Source organism: Dama dama, chromosome 25 (genome assembly GCF_033118175.1).
Source record: "Dama dama isolate Ldn47 chromosome 25, ASM3311817v1, whole genome shotgun sequence".
NCBI lineage: Eukaryota > Metazoa > Chordata > Mammalia > Artiodactyla > Cervidae > Dama > Dama dama.
The window spans coordinates 40,020,470-40,045,182 of NC_083705.1; the positions used below are offsets into that span (position 1 = coordinate 40,020,470).

A 24,713-nucleotide genomic window follows, 5' to 3' on the forward strand; every position below is an offset into this window, starting at 1 on the left:
TCTTCAACATAAACCACAGCAAGATCCTCTATGACCCACCTCCCAGAGTAATGCAAATAAAAGCAAAAACAAACAAATGGGACCTAATTAAACTTAAAAGCTTTTGCACAACAAAGGACACTATAAGCAAGGTGAAAACACAGCCTTAAGAGTGGCAGAAAATAATAGCAAATGAAGCAACTGACAAAGAATTAATCTCAAAAATATACAAACAGCTCATGTAGCTCAATTCCAGAAAAAATAAATGACCCAATCAAAAAATGGGCCAAAGAACTAAACAGACATTTCTCCAAAGAAGACATACAGATGGCTAACAAACACATAAAAAGATACTTAACATCACTCATGATCAGAAAAAGGCAAATCAAAACCATGATGAGGTACAATCTCATGCCGATCTGAATGGCTGCAATCAAAAAGTCCAGAAACAATAAATGCTGAAGAGGATGCAGAGAAAGGGGAACCCTCTTACTGTTGGTGGGAATGCAAACTAGTATAGCAACTATGCAGAACAGTGTGGAAATTCCTTAAAAAACTGAAAATAGAACTGCCATATGACCCAGGAATCCTACTGCTGGGCATACACACCAAGGAAACCAGAATTGAAAGAGACAGGTGTACCCCAAAGTTCACTGCAACACTGTTTATAACAGCTAGGACATGGAAGCAACCTAGATGTCCATTGACAGATGAATGGATAAGAAATTGTGGTACATTTACACAATGGACTATTACTCATATATTGAAAAGAACGTATTTGAATCAGTTCTAATAAGGTGGATGAAACTGGAGCCTATTATACAGAGTGAAGTCAGTCAGAAAGAAAAACACCAATGCAGTATATTAACACATATATGTGAAATTTAGAAAGATGGTAATGACAACCCTATATGCTAGACAGCAAAAGAGACACAGATATAAAGAACAGACTTTTGGACTCTGTGGGGGAAGGTGAGGGTGGGATAATTTGAGAGAATGGCATTGAAACATGTATATTACCATATGTGAAATAGATCACCAGTCCAAGTTTGATGCATGAAACAGGGTGCTCAAAGCCGGTGCACTGGGACAGTCCAGAGGGATGGGATGGGGAGGGAGGTGGGAGGGCAGTTCAAGATGGGGGACACATGTACATCCATGGCTGATTCATGTCAATGTATGGCAAAAAACCACCACAACATTGTGAGGTAATTAGTCTCCAATTAAAATAAATTAATTAATTTAAAAAATACAATGTAAATATCTTAACTAATACTTAACTGCTAAAAAATGCTGATCATCATCTGAGCTTTCAGCAAGTCAGAGTGGTAACATCAAAGATCACTGATCACAGATCACCATAACAAATACAGTAAGAAAAAGCTTGAAATATAAGAATTACCAAAATGTGAGAGAGATATTAAATGAGCAAATGTTGCTGGAAAAATGGTGCTGATAGACATGTTCAGTGCAGGGTTGCCACAAAACTTCAAGTTGTAAAATACACAGTTATCTATAAAACATAATAAAGTAAAGACCAATAAAATGAGGTATACCTATATCTTGAAAAGAATAAAAGATTACTTTTATTATTTTTAATTTTTTTCTTCTTTTAATTTCTTTTTGATACATATGACTGTTTCATCAAAAATTGATAACACTGTCTCCTGGAATTTACAATATATACAAGTGCAATACACTCAATGCATGCATACTCAAAGATTTTCTCAGTCATCTTTGACTCTTTGCAACCCCATGCGTATGTGCATGCTCAGTCACTCAGTAGTGTCTGACTCTTCACAACCCCATGGACTGTAGCCTGTCAGGCTCCTCTATGGAATTTTCTGCGCAAGAACACTTAAGTGGGTTGTCATTTCCTTTTCCTGGGGGTCTTCCTGACCCAGAGATGGAACACGTCTCTTGTACCTCCTGCACTGGCAGGATTCTTTACCACTGTGCCTCCTGGGAAGCCTACAATGACCTAAATTTGTCCTTTAATAACATAAAAAAAAAGAAAATTAAAGTTTTATAATTTAAAAAGCAGAAAAATAGAGATTATAGCATAAATCAATGAAACAGAATATAGAATAAATCAGTAAGACCAAAAGCTGGCTCGGCTCTTTGACAATTATAAAATCAATAAAACTCAAGCCAGATTGATCATGAAGAAAAAAAGAAATTACCAACATCAGCAAAGAATGAGGTAACATGTGCTTAGTCACTCAGTCGTGCCCAACTCTTTGCAACCTCATGGATTGTAGCCTGCCAAGCTCCTTTGTCTATGGGGATTCTCCAGGCAAGAATACCTGAGTGGGTTGCCATGCCCTCCTCCAGGGGATCTTCCCAACACAGGGATTGAATCCAGGTCTCCTGCATTGCAGGCAGATTCTTTACCATCTGAGCCACCTAACTAACTACACATAATTAAAAGTGGAGAGGATGTATTTTTGGCATAATAACATGAAGAGTACCATGTAACGGTTCTCCAGAGAAACTGGAGAAAATTAACTTTAAAAAAATCATTAAAATCTAAGAGTATACAGCAAAAAAAACAAAAAACAAAACTCAGTAAGAACAGTAAGAGTATGTGGGATTTTAACAACCAAGTTATTAAAAACCAAGACATCCCTCCTCCAGCTCAGAAAGACAGAAACTCCATTCTAGACCAAGGCAGTCAAGGAAACAGCATTCTCTAAGTCACAGGGCTTCCATTCTAGGAAAAGCAGGATGTCAGCATTTCTCACTCTTCCCCCAACTACAAGTGCTCAAGTTAAGGGCTAGATAAATGCACCCAAGATGTGAGAGCTCCTTTCTTCAGAATGGCACCCGCTTGTAGGATGGAGGCTATTTCTTGGGTGCAGCACCACTGAGAATATAATGCTCTTTTCAACTGTAATTTTTAAATCCCTCAATTCCACTCAGATAGGAGGACTGTTTCCTCTGCAAAGTGGAAGCAATTAATGGGTAGGAGGTCATATGATCATGAATGTCTCTGGAATATTTTCTTTATGAGCAAGGAAAAAAATCTGGCTTTAGTACTTCATGAGCTTTCAGGTTATTTGAAAACAGCAAGAATTTCCAGCTATTTTCACTGAATTAGTATTGAATAAGGCAAAAAGTTAATTTCTACTATTTCAGAAAAGAAACAGAAGTTGTATGGCCATACCAGTAAATGAAATTTCAGTGAATATTCCAATCTTTAAGCAGTATATTTATTTAAAATAAATAAAACTTATTTTCTGATAATAGGTTCTTGAAAAGAACCTATTGAAAGCTTAGCAAATTTGCTATTCCCCATGATGGCAATCTTTGAACTGAACAGAAGAGAAACCACGAAGAATGAGAGAGGCACAAGCTTGTTGTTGTTTTTTTTCCAGAATTTAATATTAAAAATATATATATATGAGTTATTAAAAAATCCTAAATGGTTCATTCTGGGGCCAAATGCTACCACTGAAACTTTTTTCTTGTAGTTGATTTATGTTAAAAAGTAAAAGTTATATAAAAATTAGAGTAGTGATGGCTGTCCAACATAAAGCCTACCTGCAAAAAGGCAGGGCAGAATGAGCTGACTTGAGCAAATATCCATATCATGACCATAGTAACAAGTTTCAAATGCTTTCAGTTGCCAAGGTTGAAAAGGAGGATCATCTTGCATGCTTAGATTCTACTTCTTCAAGAATCCACTGAATACCATTCAAAAAGCCAGTTAAAGTTTCAGCCTCTGTGTCCTGGACCTATGAGCAAATAAAAAGAGAGCATTTATTACTAAGAAACTAAGCACAAAATCTTATAATTATGTGGGACATTTTTCTGGACACTCAAAAACGAATAGGACTAAAAAGATCCCAATAAACTTTGGGTGAATAACCAAGTTTTGTCTTCTGCAGAGTTTAGATTAAAAATACCATCTTCTCTTCTGTCTTATAATTACTATCAATATGAGGTTTATTACTTATCTTGGAACTCAGCTTTGATATCAAGTATCTTCCACTGATTAAGCTACTAAAACTGACTTTTAGAAAGCTATTCTTTTAAAAAGAATGAATGGGAAAGAATAAAGAAAAATAAAATCAGTTAGAAATTAGAGTGAAAAATAAAATGAGACTTTTCTCACTAGAGAAAATAGAACCTTACCATCCAAGGGTGGTTTAGATGATTCAGACGGAGCTCATGGGCCAAATAAAAACAGGGCATTCTTTTTACATTAGCTTGAGAAATACAAGATAAAACCAGCATTGGTCTCCCGGAAGATCCAAAAGCTGGATCAGTCATTGCCATAATACGAGAAAATTCATCTTGCCATTCATGTCCTAAGGAATATAGTTAAAATCCTTAATTTTCATTACTTAAAAAATAATAAAACAAAATTGAAAACTACAAAAATTACCAGGATCCAAACATAATAAACTGCATCTGTCCCTCTATTGCTGCGTTCATTTATTGATCTTTCATAAAACTACATTAATCAGCCTTGCAAGGATCAGAATTTAGATGAAATCAGAGAGAACAAAAACAGTACCACTTACATGTTTCTGTGGTTTAAAAGCAAAAGTACTCTGATAAAATTATTTTCTTATCACAAATTCTGTAGCCATCACTACCCTTTCTTTCAAAGACCAGAGTTTCTAAAATTTAAACATATGATTAAGTCTAGCTTTTCTACTGAAACCGAAAATTTCTGCTTTTCAGGGGAGTGTCGGTTATTGACATTTGGTAGTGGGGGGAATTCTAAAATAATCCTAATAACTCAAATTCTTTTCTATTCCCTCCTCTGAGTGTGAGAAGACTCTAAACACATGGGATATCACCAACATGGTTAGGCTATATTACAAGACACAGCTGACTTCAAGAAAGGGAGACTATAATCAGTGAGCCTAGTCTAGTCATGTAAGCTCTTAAAACAGATGAGATTCTTCCTAGTCAGAGAGATACTCCATTGCTGGATTTGAAGACAGAGGGGTCACATAGCAAGATATGAAGATGGCCTGTGAAGCTGAGGGCAGCCCCCAACAGACAGCCAGCAAGGAAACAGGGACCTCATCTCTACAAAAGAAAGAAGCTGAATTCAGTCAATAATCTGAGTGAGCTAGATAACAGATTTTTCCCCAGAACCTCCAGAAAGGGATATAACCCATCTCTCACCCTAATGTCAGCCTGTGAGACACTTGGCTGAGAACCCAGCCATGCTGTACTCAGACTTCTGACATAAAGAACTCTGAGCTAATAAATAGATGCATTTTTAAGCCACCAGGTTGGCAGTAATTTGTTATATATTAATAGAAAGCAAACACTGAATGTAATTATCAACACACTACATTTAAATCTATCACATATTTATTGAATTTTGACTTGTCCCATCTATTCTTTGTTCCTTTTACCCTCTTTTCCTGTGCTCTTTTGAACTGACTTCTTTAATGATTACATTCTATCTTCACTACTGGCTTATTTGATTATATCTCTGTTACATCAAAAAAGCAAGAGAGTTCCAGAAAAACATCTATTTCTGCTTTATTGACTATGCCAAAGCCTTTGACTATGTGGATCACAATAAACTGTGGAAAATTCTGAAAGATATGGGAATACCAGATTACCTGACCTGCCTCTGGAGAAACCTGTATGCAGGTCAGGAAACAACAGTTAGAAGTGGACATGGAACAACAGACTGGTTCCAAACAGGAAAAGGAGTACGTCAAGGCTGTATATTGTCACCCTGTATATTTAACTTATATGCAGAGTACATCATGAGAAATGCTGGGCTGGAGGAAGCACAAACTGGAATTCAAGATCGCCGGGAGAAATATCAATAACCTTAGATATGCAGATGACACCACCCTTATGGCAAAAAGTGAAGAAGAACTAAAGAGCCTCTTGATGAAAGTAAAAGAGGAGAGTGAAAAAGTTGGCTTAAAGCTCAACATTCAGAAAACTAAGATCATGGCATCTGATCCCATCACTTCAAGGCAAATAGATGGGGAAACAGTGGTTGACTTTATTTTGGGGGGCTCCAAAATCACTGCAGATGGTGATTGCAGGCTGGAAATTAAAAGACACTTACTCCTTGGAAGGAAAGTTATGACCAACCTAGACAGCATATTAGAAAGCAGAGACATTACTTTGCCAACAAAGGTCTGTCTGGTCAAGGCTATGGTTTTTCCAGTGGTCATGTGTGGATGTGAGAGTTGGACTATAAAGAAAGCTGAGTGCTGAAGAATTGATGCTTTTGAACTGTAGTGTTGGAGAGGACTCTTGAGAGTCCTTTGGACTGCAAAGAGATCCAACCAGTCCATCCTAAAGGAGATCAGTCCTGGGTGTTCACTGGAAGGACTGATGTTGAAGCTGAAACTCCAGTACTTTGGCCACCTGATGCAAAGAGCTGACTCATTTGAAAAGACCCTGATGCTGGAAAAGGTTGAGGGCAGGAGGAGAAAGGGACGACAGAGAATGAGATGGTTGGATGGCATCACTGACTCGATGGATATGGGTCTGGGTGAACTCTGGGAGTTGGTAATGGACAGGGAGGCTTGGCGTGCTGCAGTTCATGGGGTGGCAAAGAGTCGGACACAACTGAGCAACTGCACTGAACTGAACACTATTTTAGGGGTTGGTTGCTCAAAGATTTACAAAGTATATTTTAAACTTACAACAGTCTACCTTTAAAAAGCATTATATAACTTCACATATAGAACCTTATAATACAACATTTCCATTTCTGTCTTCCCATGCTGTGTAATATTGTTACAATATATTTTACTTTTAAAAATATGATGTTTTCCTTTAAATAATGATAAAGAAATTAAAATTAGAAAAAAATATTTTATGTATAGCTATACTGTTTCTAGCCCAAGGCTTTTTGTTTCTTTCTGTAAATGTAGTTTTCCACCTGGTATACTATACTCGCTGAAGTTTCCTTTAATACTTATTATAATAAAAATTTGCTGACTGAACTTTCTCAGATTTTGTTTGTCTAAAAAATGTCTTGATTTTGCCTTCATTTTGAAAGATATCTCTGCTGGATATTACCCCCCACCCCATCCTTTGCAATACTATAAGGATTTCCCTTCATTACTATCTAGCTTACAGCAAAATTCTATCAGAAAGTCTCTGTCTTTATCTTTGGTCCTCTATATGTACGTTTTGCTTTGCCCTGGCTGCCTTCAAGATATTCTCTTTATCTTTCGTTTTCACCAGTTTGGCTATGATGTATCTGTATTTTTTACTTAACATGTCTAGAGTTCTTTGAGAATCTTAGATCTGTGGTTTATTTTCTTTCAGTAATTTTGAAATAGCTTTGGTCATTATTTGTTCAGAAATTTCTTTTTCCCTGTTCTTACTCCCTTCATATTTTGGGACTCCAATCACATATAATTTGAATCAGGGGTCCACATACCACACACTATAGATATTTTTATAAGTAATTATTTTGGTAAAAACTGCCAAGCCCATTCATTCGCAAACTGTCTATGGCTACTTTTGCACTCTAGTATCAGAGCTGAATAATTTTAAGAGATTATGGCTCACATGCCTAAAATATGTACTACCTAGGCCTTTAAGAAAATGTCAACCCCTGAGTTAGATCACTTTCATTGGTTTTCCCCAGCTCTTGCTCTGCTCTCCACTACCAATTTTTTCCTTTTTAGAAATTTTTATTTTTTAATTAATTTCTGGCTTTGCTGGGTCTTCATTGCTATGTGGGTTTTCTCTAATTGTGGCAAGTGGGGGCTACTCTCTAATTGTAGTACCCAGGCTTATCACTGCAGTGCCTTCTCCTGTTGCAGAGCACACTCTATAGTGCATGGGCTTCAATAACTGCAGCACACGGGCTCAGTAGTTGTGATTCCCAAGCTCTAGGACAAAGGCTCAGTTACTCTGCAGCATGTGGGATCAAACCCATGTCTCCTGCATTGGCAGGCAGATTCTTGACCACTGAAGCACCAGGGAAACCCATCTCTCTGTTTTAATTTGAGTAATTTCACTTGATCTATCTTCACATTCACAAAAGGTTTCCTTTGTTGATATGTCCATTGAAGGAACTATTCACCTGTTGCATTTTTGGTATTTAACACACCCATTTTACTTTTTCATAGCTTCTTTCTCTCTGCTGAAAATCTCTATTTGTTCACATATACTGGTCACTTTTTTTTAACTAGATTCTTCAACATATTAATCATAGTTCTTTTTATGTCCTTTTCTGAGGATGCCAATATTGAGGCCATTTCTGTGTCTATTTCCATTGACTGCTTTATCTCTTAAGAATGGGTCATTTCATTTTTTTTTTTTTTTTTGTATCTTATACTTTTTAATTTAATGCTAGATGTTTTATGTGGAAGAACAGAAGAGACTGAGGTAAAAAGGATTTACTTCTACAAATGGGTATGCGTCTTCTCCTGTTAGGCCATTTATGCAGTGAGATGAGTCCAATTAGTCAGTAGTTGAGCTGCACTTGTCTTTTGTTGTTATAGTTAATTTCAGTGCACTATAAACTGTAAACTCTTTCAGCAGTGGACTGCTTCTACCTTTTTCCAAGTGAGAATAATATATTGTATATTTACACCCTACCTTGTTCACAAAGGATTTGGGAAAGAAATAACAATATCAGCTTATGGCCCAATAGTATTCTATTTTCATGATATTTATCAATGTGAACGGCAATTATTCAGAATATATGGAGCATGTTCTTAACTAATCCACTTTATTAAACACTCCAGCAACCTCTCTACTATCTGGATGATTAAAATAAGCTAAAATTTTTCATTTAACTGCATAAATTATTTGAATAAGGCCAAAAGCAAACAAAATATCAATAAATAAAAGTACAGAAGCATGAAACAACAAAAAAATACTATGTAGTTACAGTGTGCATCAGAATTCTGTAAAGTTTGTTTAAAAAAACAGAGCCAAGACATAACCCACATCTATGAGTCATAATCCATCAGGATAGGAATCAGGCTGCCATGTCTTTAACAAGATCCGCAGGTGATCCTAATGCACATCGAGGTTTGAGAATCCAATATTGATAGTAATAATATTAACAGAATCACACTGATAAAATTAGCCATGATATTCTTAACAAGCCACAATAAAGCCTATAAAAATACTTTCTTATTTGCTTTGCAAAGAAAGCGCTTTTAAAAAGAAAATGAGATAATGCTTACTTTTATGAGCTTCAGCATTTGCAACATAGATGAACCCATCAACAACTTCACACACCTTCTGAATTTGTGGAATTACACTGTACCGGCTCCCTTGTTGATCATCCCCTTCATTTTGTATACTGAACATCTTGTTAACTGCACTCGTATGTTCTTCCCTCGCTCTATCTCTTTCCTTTCTATAAGAAAAATGTAAATATAAAACATAGACACTAAACAGGCTTCACCCCCCCCTAAAATATTCTATTACTGATGTCTCACGTAGGCTGCTAAGTAGGTAGCCTTACCTTGTAGTTGAATATAGTATTAGGATGTTGAATTTATGTTGATTGCTCAACTGAAAACTAACTCCTGATCCAATACCTAAAGGAGAAAATTACAGTTATCAAAACAAAAGATAAAGATAGCAAAAGATGACAATGAAAAAATTACTTAGTATAAAAAGAGCAAACAAAAAACTATGACAAGCTATATATAGCTTTGGAATAAAATATTTATGTTGAAGAAAAGATGCTATATGCAATTTTCATTCACAAAATAGTAAACTACGGATACAGAATAAAAAACTCTTAGACTTTAACATTGCTTTTTTTTTTTTTACCATCATCACTATCATCATTAACTTTATTCTTATCCTATCAGTAGCAGCTTCATCATAACAACTACTTATCCCCAAGACTGACTTAGTTTCACTTTTTTTATGTTTCTCATTAGTCTCATACTCCACGTACACATTCAACCAAATGGGTTTTTTCCCTGCACTCTGAAAAGGTATTTTAAAATTCATGGTGTCTTAGAAAATTGAAGAAATATGGCAAACACTGAAATTTGAAATTAGATTTGAGCTAGAATTTGTCACATATACCCATGCTTCTGTGAGCCTTGGTTTTGGCACTGAAATAAATAATACACATTTTTTAGGGTTATTGTAAGCATTAAAGAAGATCACATACATAACTGAAAAGTAACAGGCGCTAAATATTACTTCTTACTATATTTTATATCTAAATCATTCAACACTATTATTTGTCCTTCTTTCTTAACTCCTTCCCTTCTTTGTGTTAACACTCAGGGGTTGATTCTCCTCTTGCCTCCTGGAAAGATCTTTCTCCTCCTCTTTGGCTTTGTGTCTATATATTAATAAACATCCTTTTAGATCTGTCTACTCCTCTCCATTCCCACCCACACCTTTAATTTAGATATCATCATGTCTCACCTGAACTTCTGTAATCATTTCTAACTATGCTTCTAAATCCACTTCTGTTCCCTACTATCCCATCTTCTGACAGCAGCTGGAGAGACTGCTTTAAAATGTCTTTAATTACATCTCTTCCCTTCAAAGCCGCTGCTCTTCAGATAAATAAAACTTTAATATAACATGGCCTCTACTTACCTCATTGTGCTGTGCTTAGTTGCTCAGTCATGTCCAACTCTTTGCGACCCCATGGACTGTAGCCCACCAGGCTCCTCAGTCCACGGGGATTCTCCAGGCAAGAATACTGGAGTGGGTTGCCATGCCCTTCTCCAGGGTATCTTCCCAACCCAGGGATTGAACCCAGGTCTTCTGCATTGCAGGTGACTCTTTGCCATCTGAGCCACCAGGGAAGCCCAAGGACAACGCCATCTTTCATATCCTTAATCCCTGCATTATAACCAATCTAGACATTTATCATGCCATACTATCTTACATCACCATTTCAGGCAACACATTATATAGAGATCTTAGCAGGGTCTGCAAGCATTTCAGGCAAAGTGGCCCTAGTCTTCCACCACCAATGGACTTCCCAAAGATATCATAAAAATATTCTACCATGTTGGGAAAGGTAGAAGTCAGGAGGAGAAGGGGACAACAGAGGACGAGATGGTTGCATGGTGTCACTGACTCAAAGGATATGCATCTAGAGCAAGCTCCAGGAGATGGTGAAGGAAGCCTGGCATACTGCAGTCCATGGGATCGCAAAGAATCGGATACAACTGAGTAACTGAACAACAACCATGTCTCTGATCTTTGTTTTCATCAGTTTAACTTCCAGGAACTACCTTCTCAACACATCTAATAAGTCCAATAAGATTTGCATGCTGTTTTGCCCCAGCTTGCCAATGACTCATCCCTTTACCATTCCCTGACCTTGCAGGATCTGAAGCACAGTTAGACTGGCAATTTCAAACACTCACAATCACTCTTGAGAATGAAATGGCAATTTCATAATCAGTCAATTCCCCCAAATCCCCAAGCTCTTATTGAAATGGGTTCCTTCCACCTCATGACCTGACCTGAAACTGGCCTGTGCCTAGGTGCTGCTTCTCTTGCAGTCGGCTTCCAGCAACTAAACTGCTTACTCTCTCACATCTCAGGGTACAGAGATGAGTGTTCTCTTACTCCTCAATGCCATGTCTTAAACCATTACTCACCAACTCTCTTGAAAAAACTCCACCTCTTTGAGACACACACACCATTTAGCTCTAATACCATCTCCCCATCCTTAACCAGGTCACTTATGAATCTACTTTTGATAATCCCTTTCTCCTAACATTCACTGAATATTATAACACCTGGCTCACAATCTTCTTCTTTATCCTCAGAAACTTCCAAGTCCACATGGACTTCAAATGATTCCCAAATCTTCTTTTCTAGCCCAGATCTTTCTTTTGAGACATGAATGCATGAAGTATTCCATTAAACCATTCATTTATTCATCAAATACCTATTGAATGTCTACTATGTGCCTGGCACTACAGATACAACTAAGAATAAAGCTGACAAGAGAGACGTCCCTGGTGGTCCAGTGGTTGAGAATCCAACTGTCAATGCAAGGGATACGGTCTGGAATGATTGCACATGTCGCAGAGCAACTAAGTCTGTGCACCACAACTACTGAGCTTGAATGCTGCAACTACTGACGCGTGCATGCCTTTGCTCTGCAACAAGAGAAGTCACCAAAATGAGAAACCTGAGCACTGCGATGAAGAGCAGCCCCAGCTCACTGCACCTAGAAAAAGCCTACATGCAGCAGCAAAGACCCAGTGCAGCCAAAAACAGTTTAAAAAACAAAAACAAAAAAACCTCTTAAAAAAAAAAAAAGGCTGAGATTTCTGGTCTAATGGAACTCACATTCAAATGGCTAGCTTATAGGAGGCATCTCTGCTTGTATAAAATGTTTCTCTTCCTACTCCTGTGTTTCCTTAACCTAGAAAATGACACCATCATCCGATATGAAAATAAGTCCCCAAAACCAGGAATTATCCTTATTACTGCTGATACACATGGAGTCAATTCCATATCCTTCATATTTATCACAATATTATAGTGGTTTCTTAATGGGTATTCATGCCTTTGAAGCCCCTTCTAATCAATTCTCCACTCAGGAGCAGAGTGATCTACCTAAAATGCCATCTTGATCATCTTACTTTCCTGCTTCAAATCCTTCAATATAATGCTTAAGTTTGACATATAAGCATCTTCTCACCTGGTCCCACTCTAGACACACAGAGCTACTTCAAGTATGTCATGCACACCCAGAACTTTGAGAATTTAGAGATGTAGTTCTCACTGCTTAGAATATTTTACCCTGTCTTTTTTTTGATGGCTTACCCCTGCTTATCAAAATGACTCATATAAGGCATCATGTTCAATGCAGAGCCTTCTATGACCCTTACCTTTCTACCCAGAAGCTCATTACACCATATTCTAATCACCTGTACACATGTCTCTGCCCTCACCTAGACTAATCACCTTTCAGGGCAAAGAGGAGGTTTTTGATGTTGTTTGTTTTAAATCACTGCATCTTTAGTATCTAATAGGTACCCTCAACAAATGAAAAAGTAAAGCAGAAGCTAGAGCACTATTACACATGTTTATTATAAATCCTAGTTACCAAATTAACTACATGGTTGTTGTTCCTGTTGTTTTTCATAGAAATAAAGGTAAGGTGACAATTTAGCTCTTTTTTGAAATTCCAAGACACATCAAAATACTTTGAATATAGTAGATGCTGAATGGTTTTTACTGTAACATTCTTTTAAAATATGGTACAACATTTTGACAATATACAATTTGCTGTCACATAATCTCATATTCTGGACTGAGGAAGTAAGAGAAAGCTTACCTCTTATAAAAAAGTAAATTAATTCTTTCAGTCCATAGAGACGTGAGGGCTCCCATCCATCAAATTAGTACATTTCATTACATCAAAGAGTTAAATAATTTAAAAAACTAATTTTTTTCTATGTAATACTAGAGTCAAGCCCAAAGTGTTTGAATTATTATGAATTGTACATTAACATGAAAATTACCATCAATCTGCCTCTGAGGCAAACCAGCTGTTGGGCAAAGTTCCTCAGAAGACATCAAACTCAACACCAAAGATGTATTTAATTCTTCCAAACCTGGTCCAAACATGGCAAATCGTGGTTCATTCTGAATGATCAATGAGTGCAAAAATGAGGTGACAGCTCCATACATAGGACGGCTAGATTTTGAGGCTCTTCTTGTATGTGGACAGCACATTTTATAGCTGTATAAAATTGTCACAATTAGAAAATTAACACAAATATTTACTTAGCTATTTAATCATTCAACAATATATAATGCATTGAAAACTTGCTAGACAAAAGGGATACAATGGTTACCATCCTAATCCTCATTGAGGGCAGTGGAGGACAGATACTATTATATCAATAATATATATGTCAAGTGCCGTGATAGAAAAAGCACAAGGTGCTATGGAAGTAGTCATGGTCAATTAACTGAGGAAGTCTTCCCCTGGAAGCAGTTACTTTCTAATTTTTCATTTAGATTCTCTCATGAAACACTTGGTCTAACATGTGTCTTAATGGTTAAAATTCACTACATAGAGCAGTGATTCTCAACCTGGGGAGATTTTGCACCCCCTGGGAACATCTGCTAATGTCTGGAGATATTTTTGTCATCACAACTACAGGGGGAGTGGGGCAGTGCTACTGACACCTATGACATCTAGCAGATCCTGGGATGCTATTAAACATAATACAATGCACACCCAAGACAGTTCCCATAACATCCGGTCCAAAATGTCAGTAGTGCCAAGACAGAAACCCTGCCCTAAACTACATAGATAGTTAGCATAAAAATGTCCTTAGAGGTAAGAAAGAAAAAAATTACTAAAGCTACCAATGTAACTGAATTTCTTAGGGTACTTCCATTAACACTAACAGTTCAATAAGTACTTATTACAGGTAACCTAGCAAACTAAGAATCATGTGAAAGAAACAACTTTTTCAATAGCCATAAATTTCTAAACTAGCGATTCAAAGTTATCAAAAATTAAAACAAAGTTGCTCAAATCTAAATAAAACCTAAAGCCCTTTAAATCAAGCTGGTTAAGATAATCATTAACTTTATAAGAAAATCATCTTTACTTAGGAATCTTGTAATTTAAGAAGGAAAAAAAAAAGTCATCATTGCAGCTGGGTAGATTTGGCCAAGCCTCACCACTTTAATTAGTCATATAAGTCACTTATGGTCTGAACTTCAGTTTTTTTAATTTGCATTATTTGAGTAATAACAATCAACCCAAGATCACAAGAATCAGAAATAATTTATATGCTCACAAATAGTCATGCTGTTTGCCACTAAATCGTTTCTCTCCAACCCCGTGGACTGCAGCACGCCACGCTCCCGTGTCCTTCAGTATCTCCTTGAGTTTGCTCAGATTCATATCCATTGAGTCAGATCACAAATGTTCGTTACTATGATTATTACTATCCCTATGAAAACATGTTTTCATAGCACCAAAGATACACCTGATATCTTGGCTGGCTGTGGGACAATGGAGAAGTAACCAGCAAGTGAGACTACAGTGCTATGCTGTTTAGTCACTAAGTCGTGTCTGACTTTTGAGTACCCGTGGCTTCTCTGTCCATGGGATTTTCCAGGCAAGAATACTGGAGTGGGTTGCCATTTTCTCCTCCAGGGCATCTTCCTGACCCAGGGATTGAATCCGCATCTCCTGCACTGCAGAAGGATTCTTTACCACTGAGCCATTACTTGTTAAAACTATACACATGCACATTTTAGTCAACAAGTCTCACAAGACTTGATGTAATGGCATCTGTATTGGAATAAGGATTCCAAATAACTTAAAATACAGGGGGAAAAAAAAAAACCCACACGTAGCTAGGACGTCTAGCACAGGAAAACAATCCTTACCGAAAGCACAAATACTCTTCTTTTTTTTTTAGGTGCTATCTTCTGTCACAGACTTTTTTTTTTTTTTTTGGCTCTACAGTAGGTTCTGAAGGATGTTATTTAGCCTAACTGTCAATTCTTACAAAAGGACCCTTAGACTCAAAATTCGTGCTACAAATTTGTAGGAGGACCAAGACTAACTTAGGCTACTGACTTCCTATAATCAAATTAGTATCTTCTTTTTAATTCATAAAACTAGATACTTACACTGCCATGTAGTCAAAAAATGCACCATCGGTGACCTCAGATATAGGCTTTTTTAAGATTTCTAGATCTGGAAGAGATTTCCAGTCAACAGAAGACCAAGAAGGAAGATCCCGCAACAGAAAATATCTCCACAGAATTGGATCTCGGACAGTTTCATTCCAATAATGACTTGTACTTCCCAACTGACATAGATCATGAGGTGAAAGAAATGACAAAATATATAGCTGTACATCAATCTGAAACAGAGGGAAGCAGCAGGTAGGTAAAGTGGATGAATAATTTACCTTGGCTGATAGGTTTTTTTGAAAAATAAATTACAAACTAACAATTATACTGGGAAACTAAAGGTCAACTGAACAATCTATTGTTTTAATAATTAAATCTATCATGATAAATTACAAAATTAACAAACAATTTTTATACTAAATAGCAAAAGATCAACTTAACAGTCATTATCTTTAATAATGAAATTTACCATGCTGAAGTTAACTTCCTGCCTCAGGGTAGAATCATAATGAACACTTCATTTTGACACACTGACACATTCCTGAAAAACCACCCACTGTTCTGGTACTTTTCAAGCAAAATAATCAGTTTATTTAATTTCTCCTCATGAATATTCTACCACATTATTTGCATTAAATTACTTAATAAAATAATTTATTCTTCAAAATAAAATCTTTATCAAGTGAGCAAACTTTTGATTTTATCATTAGATCAAATTAGAGTGTATCTGTCACCTGTGTTCTTCTGTAAAAATCTGTTATCTCTGAAAGGAGAACCATGGAGGAAATTCAAGCCTGCAGTTTTCGATTTCTGATGTACCTCAGAGGGAAGTGACAACAGTCCAGCTAAGATACAGAATTTTAATTTCTAAGATATTTTCCTCTCGCCGTTTTCCCATCTTCCTAAAAAGTTTAACAAGGAATGAGGTGTGTAATTCTGAAGGCCTGCTGTAACTTGAGGCCCTTGTAACTTAGTTACTTAATTTCACTTGTCGGTTTTGTTACTTGAAATACACGGTAAGATAATAGCCGCAAAACCCTCAGAGAGTGTTTTGATACGTGAAGCCTAGGATGAAAGATGCTGAGAACACAGACGTTGAACGCTGTCCATGCTTTTCCAGCATGTCTGGAATGGTTTCAGCATTTCCTCAACCAGACGTTCAGGGTGTCCCAGTCCCCAAACTCGTTTGGGGGGAGAAAACCTGAGGGTGACCTGGCAGGTTACCAGGGCGCTCCTTGCAGGTGAGTTTCGCAGCAACCTTCGGTCCGGCTGCCAGGCACCAAGCGTCAACGCTAAGGCGTCTCTTTTCAACTGCTGCCCCTCAAGTGACGACAGTGCCCGTAAAGCTGCATGGACCGAGCCAGACATAGGCTGGGCCCAGCGGGCTACCCCCTCCCCGGCCCCCCAAGAGGCCGCCCCAGCGAGCGCCCCTCCCTCGGTTCCTCGCGGGCGGCGACCGACGCTCACCGGCAGCCGCGTCAGAGAACTGGCCTCCTCGTCTGTCTCCTCCGCGGAGGCCCTTGGAGCCGCCCTCTCCTTGCCAACCGACTGCCAGAAGTTCCTCCAGCCGCTGAGGAAGGCCGCCTCCAGGCGGCCCCAGTCGCTGTGAGGAGGCTGAGGAGAGCTCCCTCGGCTGCCAGGCTCGCTTCCCGCCATGGCTGCCTACGCCTCTCCGGACGCGTCGCAGGGTGACGCGGCGCAACCGCGCCCCGCCTCCTCGCCCTTCCCTTCCCCCCCCCCAGCTCCGCTCCCTGCGTTCCCCCCAACCCCCTGCCCTCCTGGCTCGGTCCCACCCCAGATGAAGAAGCCTCCAGAGCCGGGGAGAGAATGGAGAGATGGCCCAATTGAGCGTGGTTCGCAGCTGAGCTTGAAGCTCCCACCAGAAATCACTGCTCCCCTCACTTAAGGCCTCAACCTCAGGCGCGCTGACCTCACACATTGATACAAGATCTCTCGCCCTTAGCCCCTCTGTAACTGTATTACTTCACCCAACGCCGTCCCTCTGTGTGGAACTCATTTCCTCTTTGCCTGGGTCTGCGCAGACTCTTACTTATGCAACAAATGGCCGTCTTCCACTATTTGGGGCGCAATGCCTGATGCTGGGAAAGACTGAAGGCAGGAGAAGACAGAGGATGAGATGGTTGGGTGGCATCACCAACCGATGGACATGAGTCTGACCAAGCTCCTGGAGTTGGTGATGGACAGGGAAGCCTGGTGTACAGTAGTCCATTGGGTCACAAAGAGTCGGACAGGGCTGAGCCACTGAACTGAAATTGAAACCTGGTTTAAATTTCAACCTGCAGTTTCCAGGACATGCAGCTACCCATTCTCTTCGTGAAAATAATCAACTATGGAAATTTCTAAATTTCAGAATCAGCCTCTGCCCACCACTGTCTTATCTCAATTGTTAAAACATTCTCTCATGTATTACCCAAATCACCCATTTAAAAAAATCCTTTTTTTGTTGTTGCAACCTTTCAAAGTAGATTTATGTGTTCATTCCTGGTGTGCAGCAAAGTGATTCAGTTAGACGTATGTATATATATATATATATATATATATATACTTTATATATACTTTTTAATATTCTTTTCTGCTACAGTTTAACACAGGCTATTGAACATAGTTCCCTGTGCTATTCAGTAGGATCTTGTTGTTTATCCATTCTATATATAATAGTTTGCTTCTGCTAACCCAGAACTCCCCCTTCATCCCTCCCCCACCCCCCTTCCCCTTGGCACCCATAAGTCTGTGGTCTATCTCTGTGAGTCTGTTTTGAAGATATGTTCATTTGTGTCATGTTTTAGTTTTCACACAAAAGTGATATGGTATTTGTCTTTCTCTGACTTCACTATGTTTACTCCCTGTCCAGTCATGTTGCTGCAAATGGCATTATTATCTTCTTTTTTATGACTCAGTAATATTCCATTGTTTGTGTATATACCACATCTTCTTTCTCAATTCATCTGTCCATGGACATTCAGTTGTTCCATGTCATGGCTGGTGTGAATACTGCTGCTATGAACATGGGGTACATGTATTTTTTGAATTATAGTTTTGTCCAGATATGTGCCCAAGAGTGGGAAATTAATCCCATTTTTTTAATAGCCTTCAAAAATAGAACAGAGGATCAGCAACTTCACAAAACCATTTAAGCCTGTAAGGATCATGATAGGCTACAGAAAACATACAGATAAGTTGTGTGTATTTATAGAAATAGTTAAATATATATTTAACATAATATTCATCTCTATCTGTATCTATGTAGAATATTTATATTCTACATAGCAGAGCATGATAAGGCTTAATAATGGACACAGTGCTTACGAGCCTGTATTTACACTTCAAAAGTAAATTATCTGGGGCTCTAAATGTCAAATAACAGAAATCCAATAAAGCCCCAGAGGTTCTGTGAGACCTGAATATTAAGTTTCATCATTTATCTTGCATGACATTGCTAGGAGCCAATAACCAATCCAATTTCAGGCTTAGTTCTGCAAGGCAGTCCAGACAAAAAAAATAACCATACATTAATTGCCATTTCTCCTACCTCTCTAGGAATAACAAAAATAAATCAGTTTAAGTATGAAGTACTGAAATGGTTCTCAACTCTTAGAAAATGAATTCCCAGGGAAGTCTCAAAGTAAGTCATTCTTGTTTTCTGATGTCAAACTGATTAATGGTTTCAAAAGCCTGATCCATTCGTAACTGAATGCTCCATAAACTTCTCACTTCAAAGGATTTAGCAGTTATCAATGAATTGTTATTTGTTTACAGTTGAAAAATGTTGCTATTCAAATTTTGTAATTCCTTTTATTAAATAATTAAAGAAAAATTATCCCTCATCAACCATTTGAATACCCTCCCCAAGATCGGAATCAGCTTTATCTCCAAGGAGCCCTACTTCACTTTATTGGGAAATGGTATTTGGACATTATTTAGTGGTCTTCATATAAATAGAGTTGTTATTTCCTATTCAAATTTAGAACTACAAAATTTTTACTTTAATTTCACATCTCTTCTCTTACACTGAAAATTCTCATTTCTAATTGCATACATTTCAATTTTCATTCTTAATAACAACATAGGTACCAAGGAAGTTGATTTCTTTCCAGTTCTATTTGCCCTTGGGGATATCACCCTAAGGGTGTCCAAATTACTGTGTTTTAAAGGTAACTGATTCCAAATCAGGAAAGGAATATGTGAAGATTGTATATTGTCACCCTGCTTATTTAACTTATATGCAGAGGCCATCATGCGAAATGCTGGACTGGAAGAAGCACAAGCTGGAATCAAGAATGCTGGGAGAAATAGACATGCAGATGACACCACCCTTATGGCAGAAAGCAAAGAAGAATTAAGAGCCTCTTGATGAAAGTGAAAGAGTGAAAAAGTTGGCTTAAAACTCAACATTCAGAAAACTAAGATCATTGCATTCGGTCCCATCACTTCATGGCAAATAGATGGGGAAGCAATGAAAACAGTGACAGACTTTATTTTGGGGGGCTCCAAAATCACTGCAGATGGTGACTGCAACCATGAAATTAAAAGATCCTTACTCTTTGGAGGAAAAGCTATGACCAACATGGACAGCATATTAAAAAGCAGAGACATTACCAACAAAGGTCCATCCATCTAGTAAAAGCTGCGATTTTTCCAGTAGTCATGTATGGATGTGAGTTGGCTGATAAAGAAAGCTGAGCACTGAAGAATTGATGGTTTTGAACTGTGGTGTTGGAGAATACTCTTGAAAGTCCCTTGGACTGCAAGGAGATCAAACCAGTCAATCCTAAAGGAAATCAGTCCTGGATATTCATTGGAAGGACTGATGCTGAAGCTGAAAGTCCAATACTTTCGCCATCTGATGCGAAGAACTGACTCATTGGAAAAGACCCTGATGCTGGGAAAGATTGAAGGCGGGAGGGGAAGGGGATGACAGAGGATGAGATGGTTGGATGGCATCACCGACATGATGGACATGAATTTGAGTAGGCTCTGGGAGTTGGTGATGGATAGAGAGGCCTGGCGTGCTGCAGTCCATGGGGTTGACTAAACTGAGTGACTAAACTGAAAGGTAACTGAAACATTCCTATGTATTGAAGCCACCAACTTGCTACACAATTACAGTTAATTTGCTTCATTTTGGTTTGGATTTTTAGGAGTTTTCTTTAATTTTTGATGTTATCGTATTTTTAAAAAACTGCAAAAATGTAGTACATGATTCCCAAGCCAATGGACAAAATTCACCATATATTCAGAGAAGTCTAGTTTACATCCTGATCCCCTACATCTGATTCCGCTCCCCCATCTCCTCCTTTCACCATAGATAACCATTTTTTTAAGTTTTTTTCTTTTTAAATATAAGCAAACAAGGTTATACAAACACATTTATACTCTTAAATAGTACTGTATACCTTCTCCACCTTTTCACTTAGTAATACCACTCCATAGCATTTTAAAGAAATATTCCTCTTTGCTTTTTAAAGCTACATGCTACTCAGTCATGTGAATTTACCACAGTTTAATCTATTTTTAAACAGGGTATGCATAATATTTAGATGACTAATATTTATTAAATGCATCTGACTTGAGTTAAATGTGAGACCAAAAGTGAGTGTGAAACCAGAAGCCCAGTAATTGAAGCTGAATGGTAACTGTGGAAGTTGGTATACTGTAACAGGTATATATACATTTGGAGACTGGAGCTGAAAAACTTCTGAAAATTGTTAAGTTTTCTTCCAGCCATACTTATTGTAAACATTTAAGGTGCCTATACAGTCAGTGATTTCCTCTCTGAAAACTGCTTCCCACTTAGAATGCCAGCACCACTTGAAGTAAGCAAATGTTAGTGAGTGCTCACTAGCCAGAACAAGAACCAGGCATTTGGGAATTCCTAGGCAGCCCAGTGGTTAGGATTCCGTGCTCACTGCTGAGAGCCTAGTTTCAATCCCTGGTTGGGGACCTAATATTCCAAAAGTGACGAGGTCAAAAAAAGGGGGCAGTTAATTATTCCAGTTGATGAGTAAGGCAGATAATCACTTCAGTTGCTCTGTCATGTCTGACTCTACAACCCCATGGACCATATATAGCACACCAGGCTTCCCTTTCCAGAACCAAACCCAGGAGCTTGCTAAACTCATGTCCATCAAGTCCATGACGCTATCCAACAACATCTCATCTACTATTGCCCCCTTCTCCTCCTGCCCTCAATCTTTTCCAGCATCACAGTCTTCTCCAATGAGTCAGTTCTTCACATCAGGTGGCCAAAGTATTGGAGTTTCAGCTTCAGCATCAGTCCTTCCAATGAATATTCAGGACTGATTTCCTTTAGGATTGACTGGTTGGATCTCCTTGCAGTCCAAGGGACTCTCGAGATTCTTCTCCAACACCACAGTTCAAAAGCATCAATTTTTCGGCGCTCAGCTTTCTTTACAGTCCAACTCTCACATCCATACATGACTACTGGAAAAACCGTAGCTTTGACTAGACAGACCTTTGTTGGCAAAGTAATGTCTCTGCTTTCTAATATGCTGTCTAGGTTGGTCATAACTTTTCTTCCAAGGAGCAAACGTCTTTTAATTTCATGGTTGTAGTCACCATCTGCAGTGATTTAGGAGCCCCCAAAAATAAAGTCTCTATTTCCATTGTTTCCCCATCTATTTGCCATGAAGAGATGGGGCCAGATGCCATGATCTTCATTTTCTGAATATTGAGTTTCAAGCCAGCTTTTTCCCTCTCCTTTCACTTTTATCAAGAGGCTCTTTAGTTCTTTGCTTTCTGTAAGGGTGATGTCATCTGCATATCAGAGGTTATCAGTATTTCTCCCGGCAATTTTGATTCCAGCTTGTGCTTCATCCAGCATGGCATTTCGCATGATGTATTCTGCATGTAAGTTAAATAAGCAGGGTGACAATATACAGCCTTGACATACTCCTCTCCCGATTTGGAACCATCTGTTGTTACATATACAGTTCTAACTGTTGCTTCTTGGCCTGCAAACAGATTTCTCAGGAGGCAGGTAGGGTGAATCAACGTAAATTGGAAGTGGTCAAATAGGAGCTGACAAAAGTGAACATCAAAATTTTAGGAATCAGTGAACTAAAATGGACTGCATTGGGTGAATTTAACTCAGATGACCATTATATCTACTACTGTGGGCAAGAATCCCTTAGAAGAAATGGTGTAGCCCACAGTTAACAAGAGTCCAAAGTGCAGTTCTTGGATGCAGTCTCAAAAACGACAGAATGATCTCTGTTTGTTTCCAAGGAACAATCCTTGTAATCCAAGTCTATGCCCCAATCAGTAATGCTGAAGAAGCTGAAGTTGAACAGTTCTATGAAGACCTACACGACCTTCTAGAACTAATACCCCAAAAAGATGTTCTTTTCATTATAGGGGACTGGAATGCAAAAGTAGGAAATCAAGAGATACCTGGAGTAACCGGCAAATTTGGCCTTTGAAAACAAAATGAAGCAGGTCAAAGGTTAACAGTTTTGCTAAGAGAACGCACTGGTCATAGCAAACCCCCTCTTTCAAACAACATAAGAGAAGACTCTACAGATGGACATCAACAGATGGTTAATACCGAAATCAGATTGATTATATTCTTCACAACAAAAGATGGAGATCTATACAGTCAGCAAAAACAAGACCAAGAGCTGACTGTAGCTCAAATCATGAACTCCTTATTGCCAAATTCAGACTTACATTGAAGAAACTAAGGAAAACCACTAAACCATCCATGTATGACCTAAATCAAACCCGTTATGATTATACAGTGTAAGTGACGAATAGATTCAAGGGATTAGACCTGACAGAGTGCCTGAAGAACTTGGACAGAGGTTCATAACATTGAAAGGAGGCAGTGATCACAGAGGTTTGTGACACTGAAAGGAGGCAGTGATCAAGACCATCCCAAAGAAAAAGAAATCCAAAAAGGCAAAATGGTTGTCTGAGGAGGCCTTACAAACAGCTAAGAAGAAAAGCTAAAGGCAAAGGAGAAAACGAAAGATATACCTATTTGAATGCAGAGTTCCAAGTAATTAGTAAGGAGAGATAAGAAAGCCTTCCTCAGTGATCAATGCAAAGAAATAGAGGAAAACAATAGAATGGGAAAAATTAGAGATCTCTTCAAGAAAATTAATAGATACTGAGGGAACATTTCATGCACAGATGGGCACAATAAAGGACAGAAATGCTATGGACCAAACAGAAGCAGAAGATATTAAGAAGAGGTGGCATGAATACACAGAAGAATGATACAAAAACAGATCTTCATGACCCAGATAACCATGATGATGTGATTACTCACCTAGAGCCAGACATCCTGGAATGCGAAGTCAAGTGGGCCTTAGGAAACATCACTACGAGCAAAGCTAATGGAGGTGATGGAATTCCAGCTGAGCTATTTCAAATCCTAAAAGATCATGCTGTGAAAGTGCTGCACTCAATATGCCAGCAAATTTGGAAAACTCAGCAGTGGCCACAGGGCTGGAAAAGGTCAGTTTTCATTCCAATCCCAAAGAAAGGCAATGCCAAATGTTCAAACTACCGCGTAATTGCACTCTTCTCACATGCTAGTAAAGTAATGCTCAAAATTCTCCAAGCCAGGTTTCAACAGTACGTGAATCATGAACTTCCAGATGTTCAAGCTAGATTCAGAAAAGTCAGAGGAGCCAGAGATCAAATTGCCAACATCCATTGGATCATCGAAAAAGCAAGAGTTCCAGAAAAACATCTACTTCTGCTTTATTGAATAAGCACTTTGAATATTAACTCATTTTTTTCTTTCAACCTGTGAAGTACGTACCATTATTATTCCTGTGTTAAACAACAGAATGCTAAGGCACAAAAAGGTTGAATAATTTATATGGTGTCACACAGCTAAGAAACAAGAGAGCTGGGGTTTAATCAAGCCTCTGACTCTAGAACCCATATTCCTAACCATTAAACTACTCTGTCTGAAGGTTATCAGGACCAGAATAATACTGTCAATACATTATCAAACCAAACTTGAGTCCATTGCCTATATGCATGAAAAGCCAATCTACTGACACCCAGATTGTGAAGGATAGTGCACCATCTATTGCAGACACACAACAAGGAGCATGCATAACTAGTGCTCAAAAGAAGACTTCCAGATT

The 24,713-nt window shown here is 38.3% G+C and overlaps 1 protein-coding gene across 3 annotated transcripts; it reads right to left on the bottom strand.

The window, feature by feature from the left end:
• Positions 1-1,207: 1,207 nt before the first annotated feature.
• On the bottom strand, positions 1,208-17,271 carry FBXO4 (F-box protein 4). Of its 3 annotated transcripts, XM_061129871.1 has the most exons (8): positions 17,038-17,154; positions 16,305-16,380; positions 15,565-15,800; positions 13,425-13,645; positions 9,419-9,494; positions 9,135-9,310; positions 4,117-4,292; positions 1,208-3,716 (listed from the first exon to the last, which is right to left on the bottom strand). In XM_061129871.1, the coding sequence occupies exons 2-8, from the start codon at positions 16,347-16,349 to the stop codon at positions 3,627-3,629; spliced, it is 1,020 nt and encodes a 339-aa protein (XP_060985854.1). In that variant the 5' UTR covers positions 16,350-16,380; positions 17,038-17,154; the 3' UTR covers positions 1,208-3,626. The 3 variants fall into 3 exon arrangements, with proteins under 3 accessions (XP_060985854.1, XP_060985853.1, XP_060985852.1); XM_061129870.1 differs by lacking the exon at positions 16,305-16,380 and having other exon boundaries at positions 1,209-3,716; positions 13,518-13,645; positions 17,038-17,271; XM_061129869.1 differs by lacking the exon at positions 16,305-16,380 and having other exon boundaries at positions 1,211-3,716; positions 17,038-17,271.
• Positions 17,272-24,713: the final 7,442 nt, after the last annotated feature.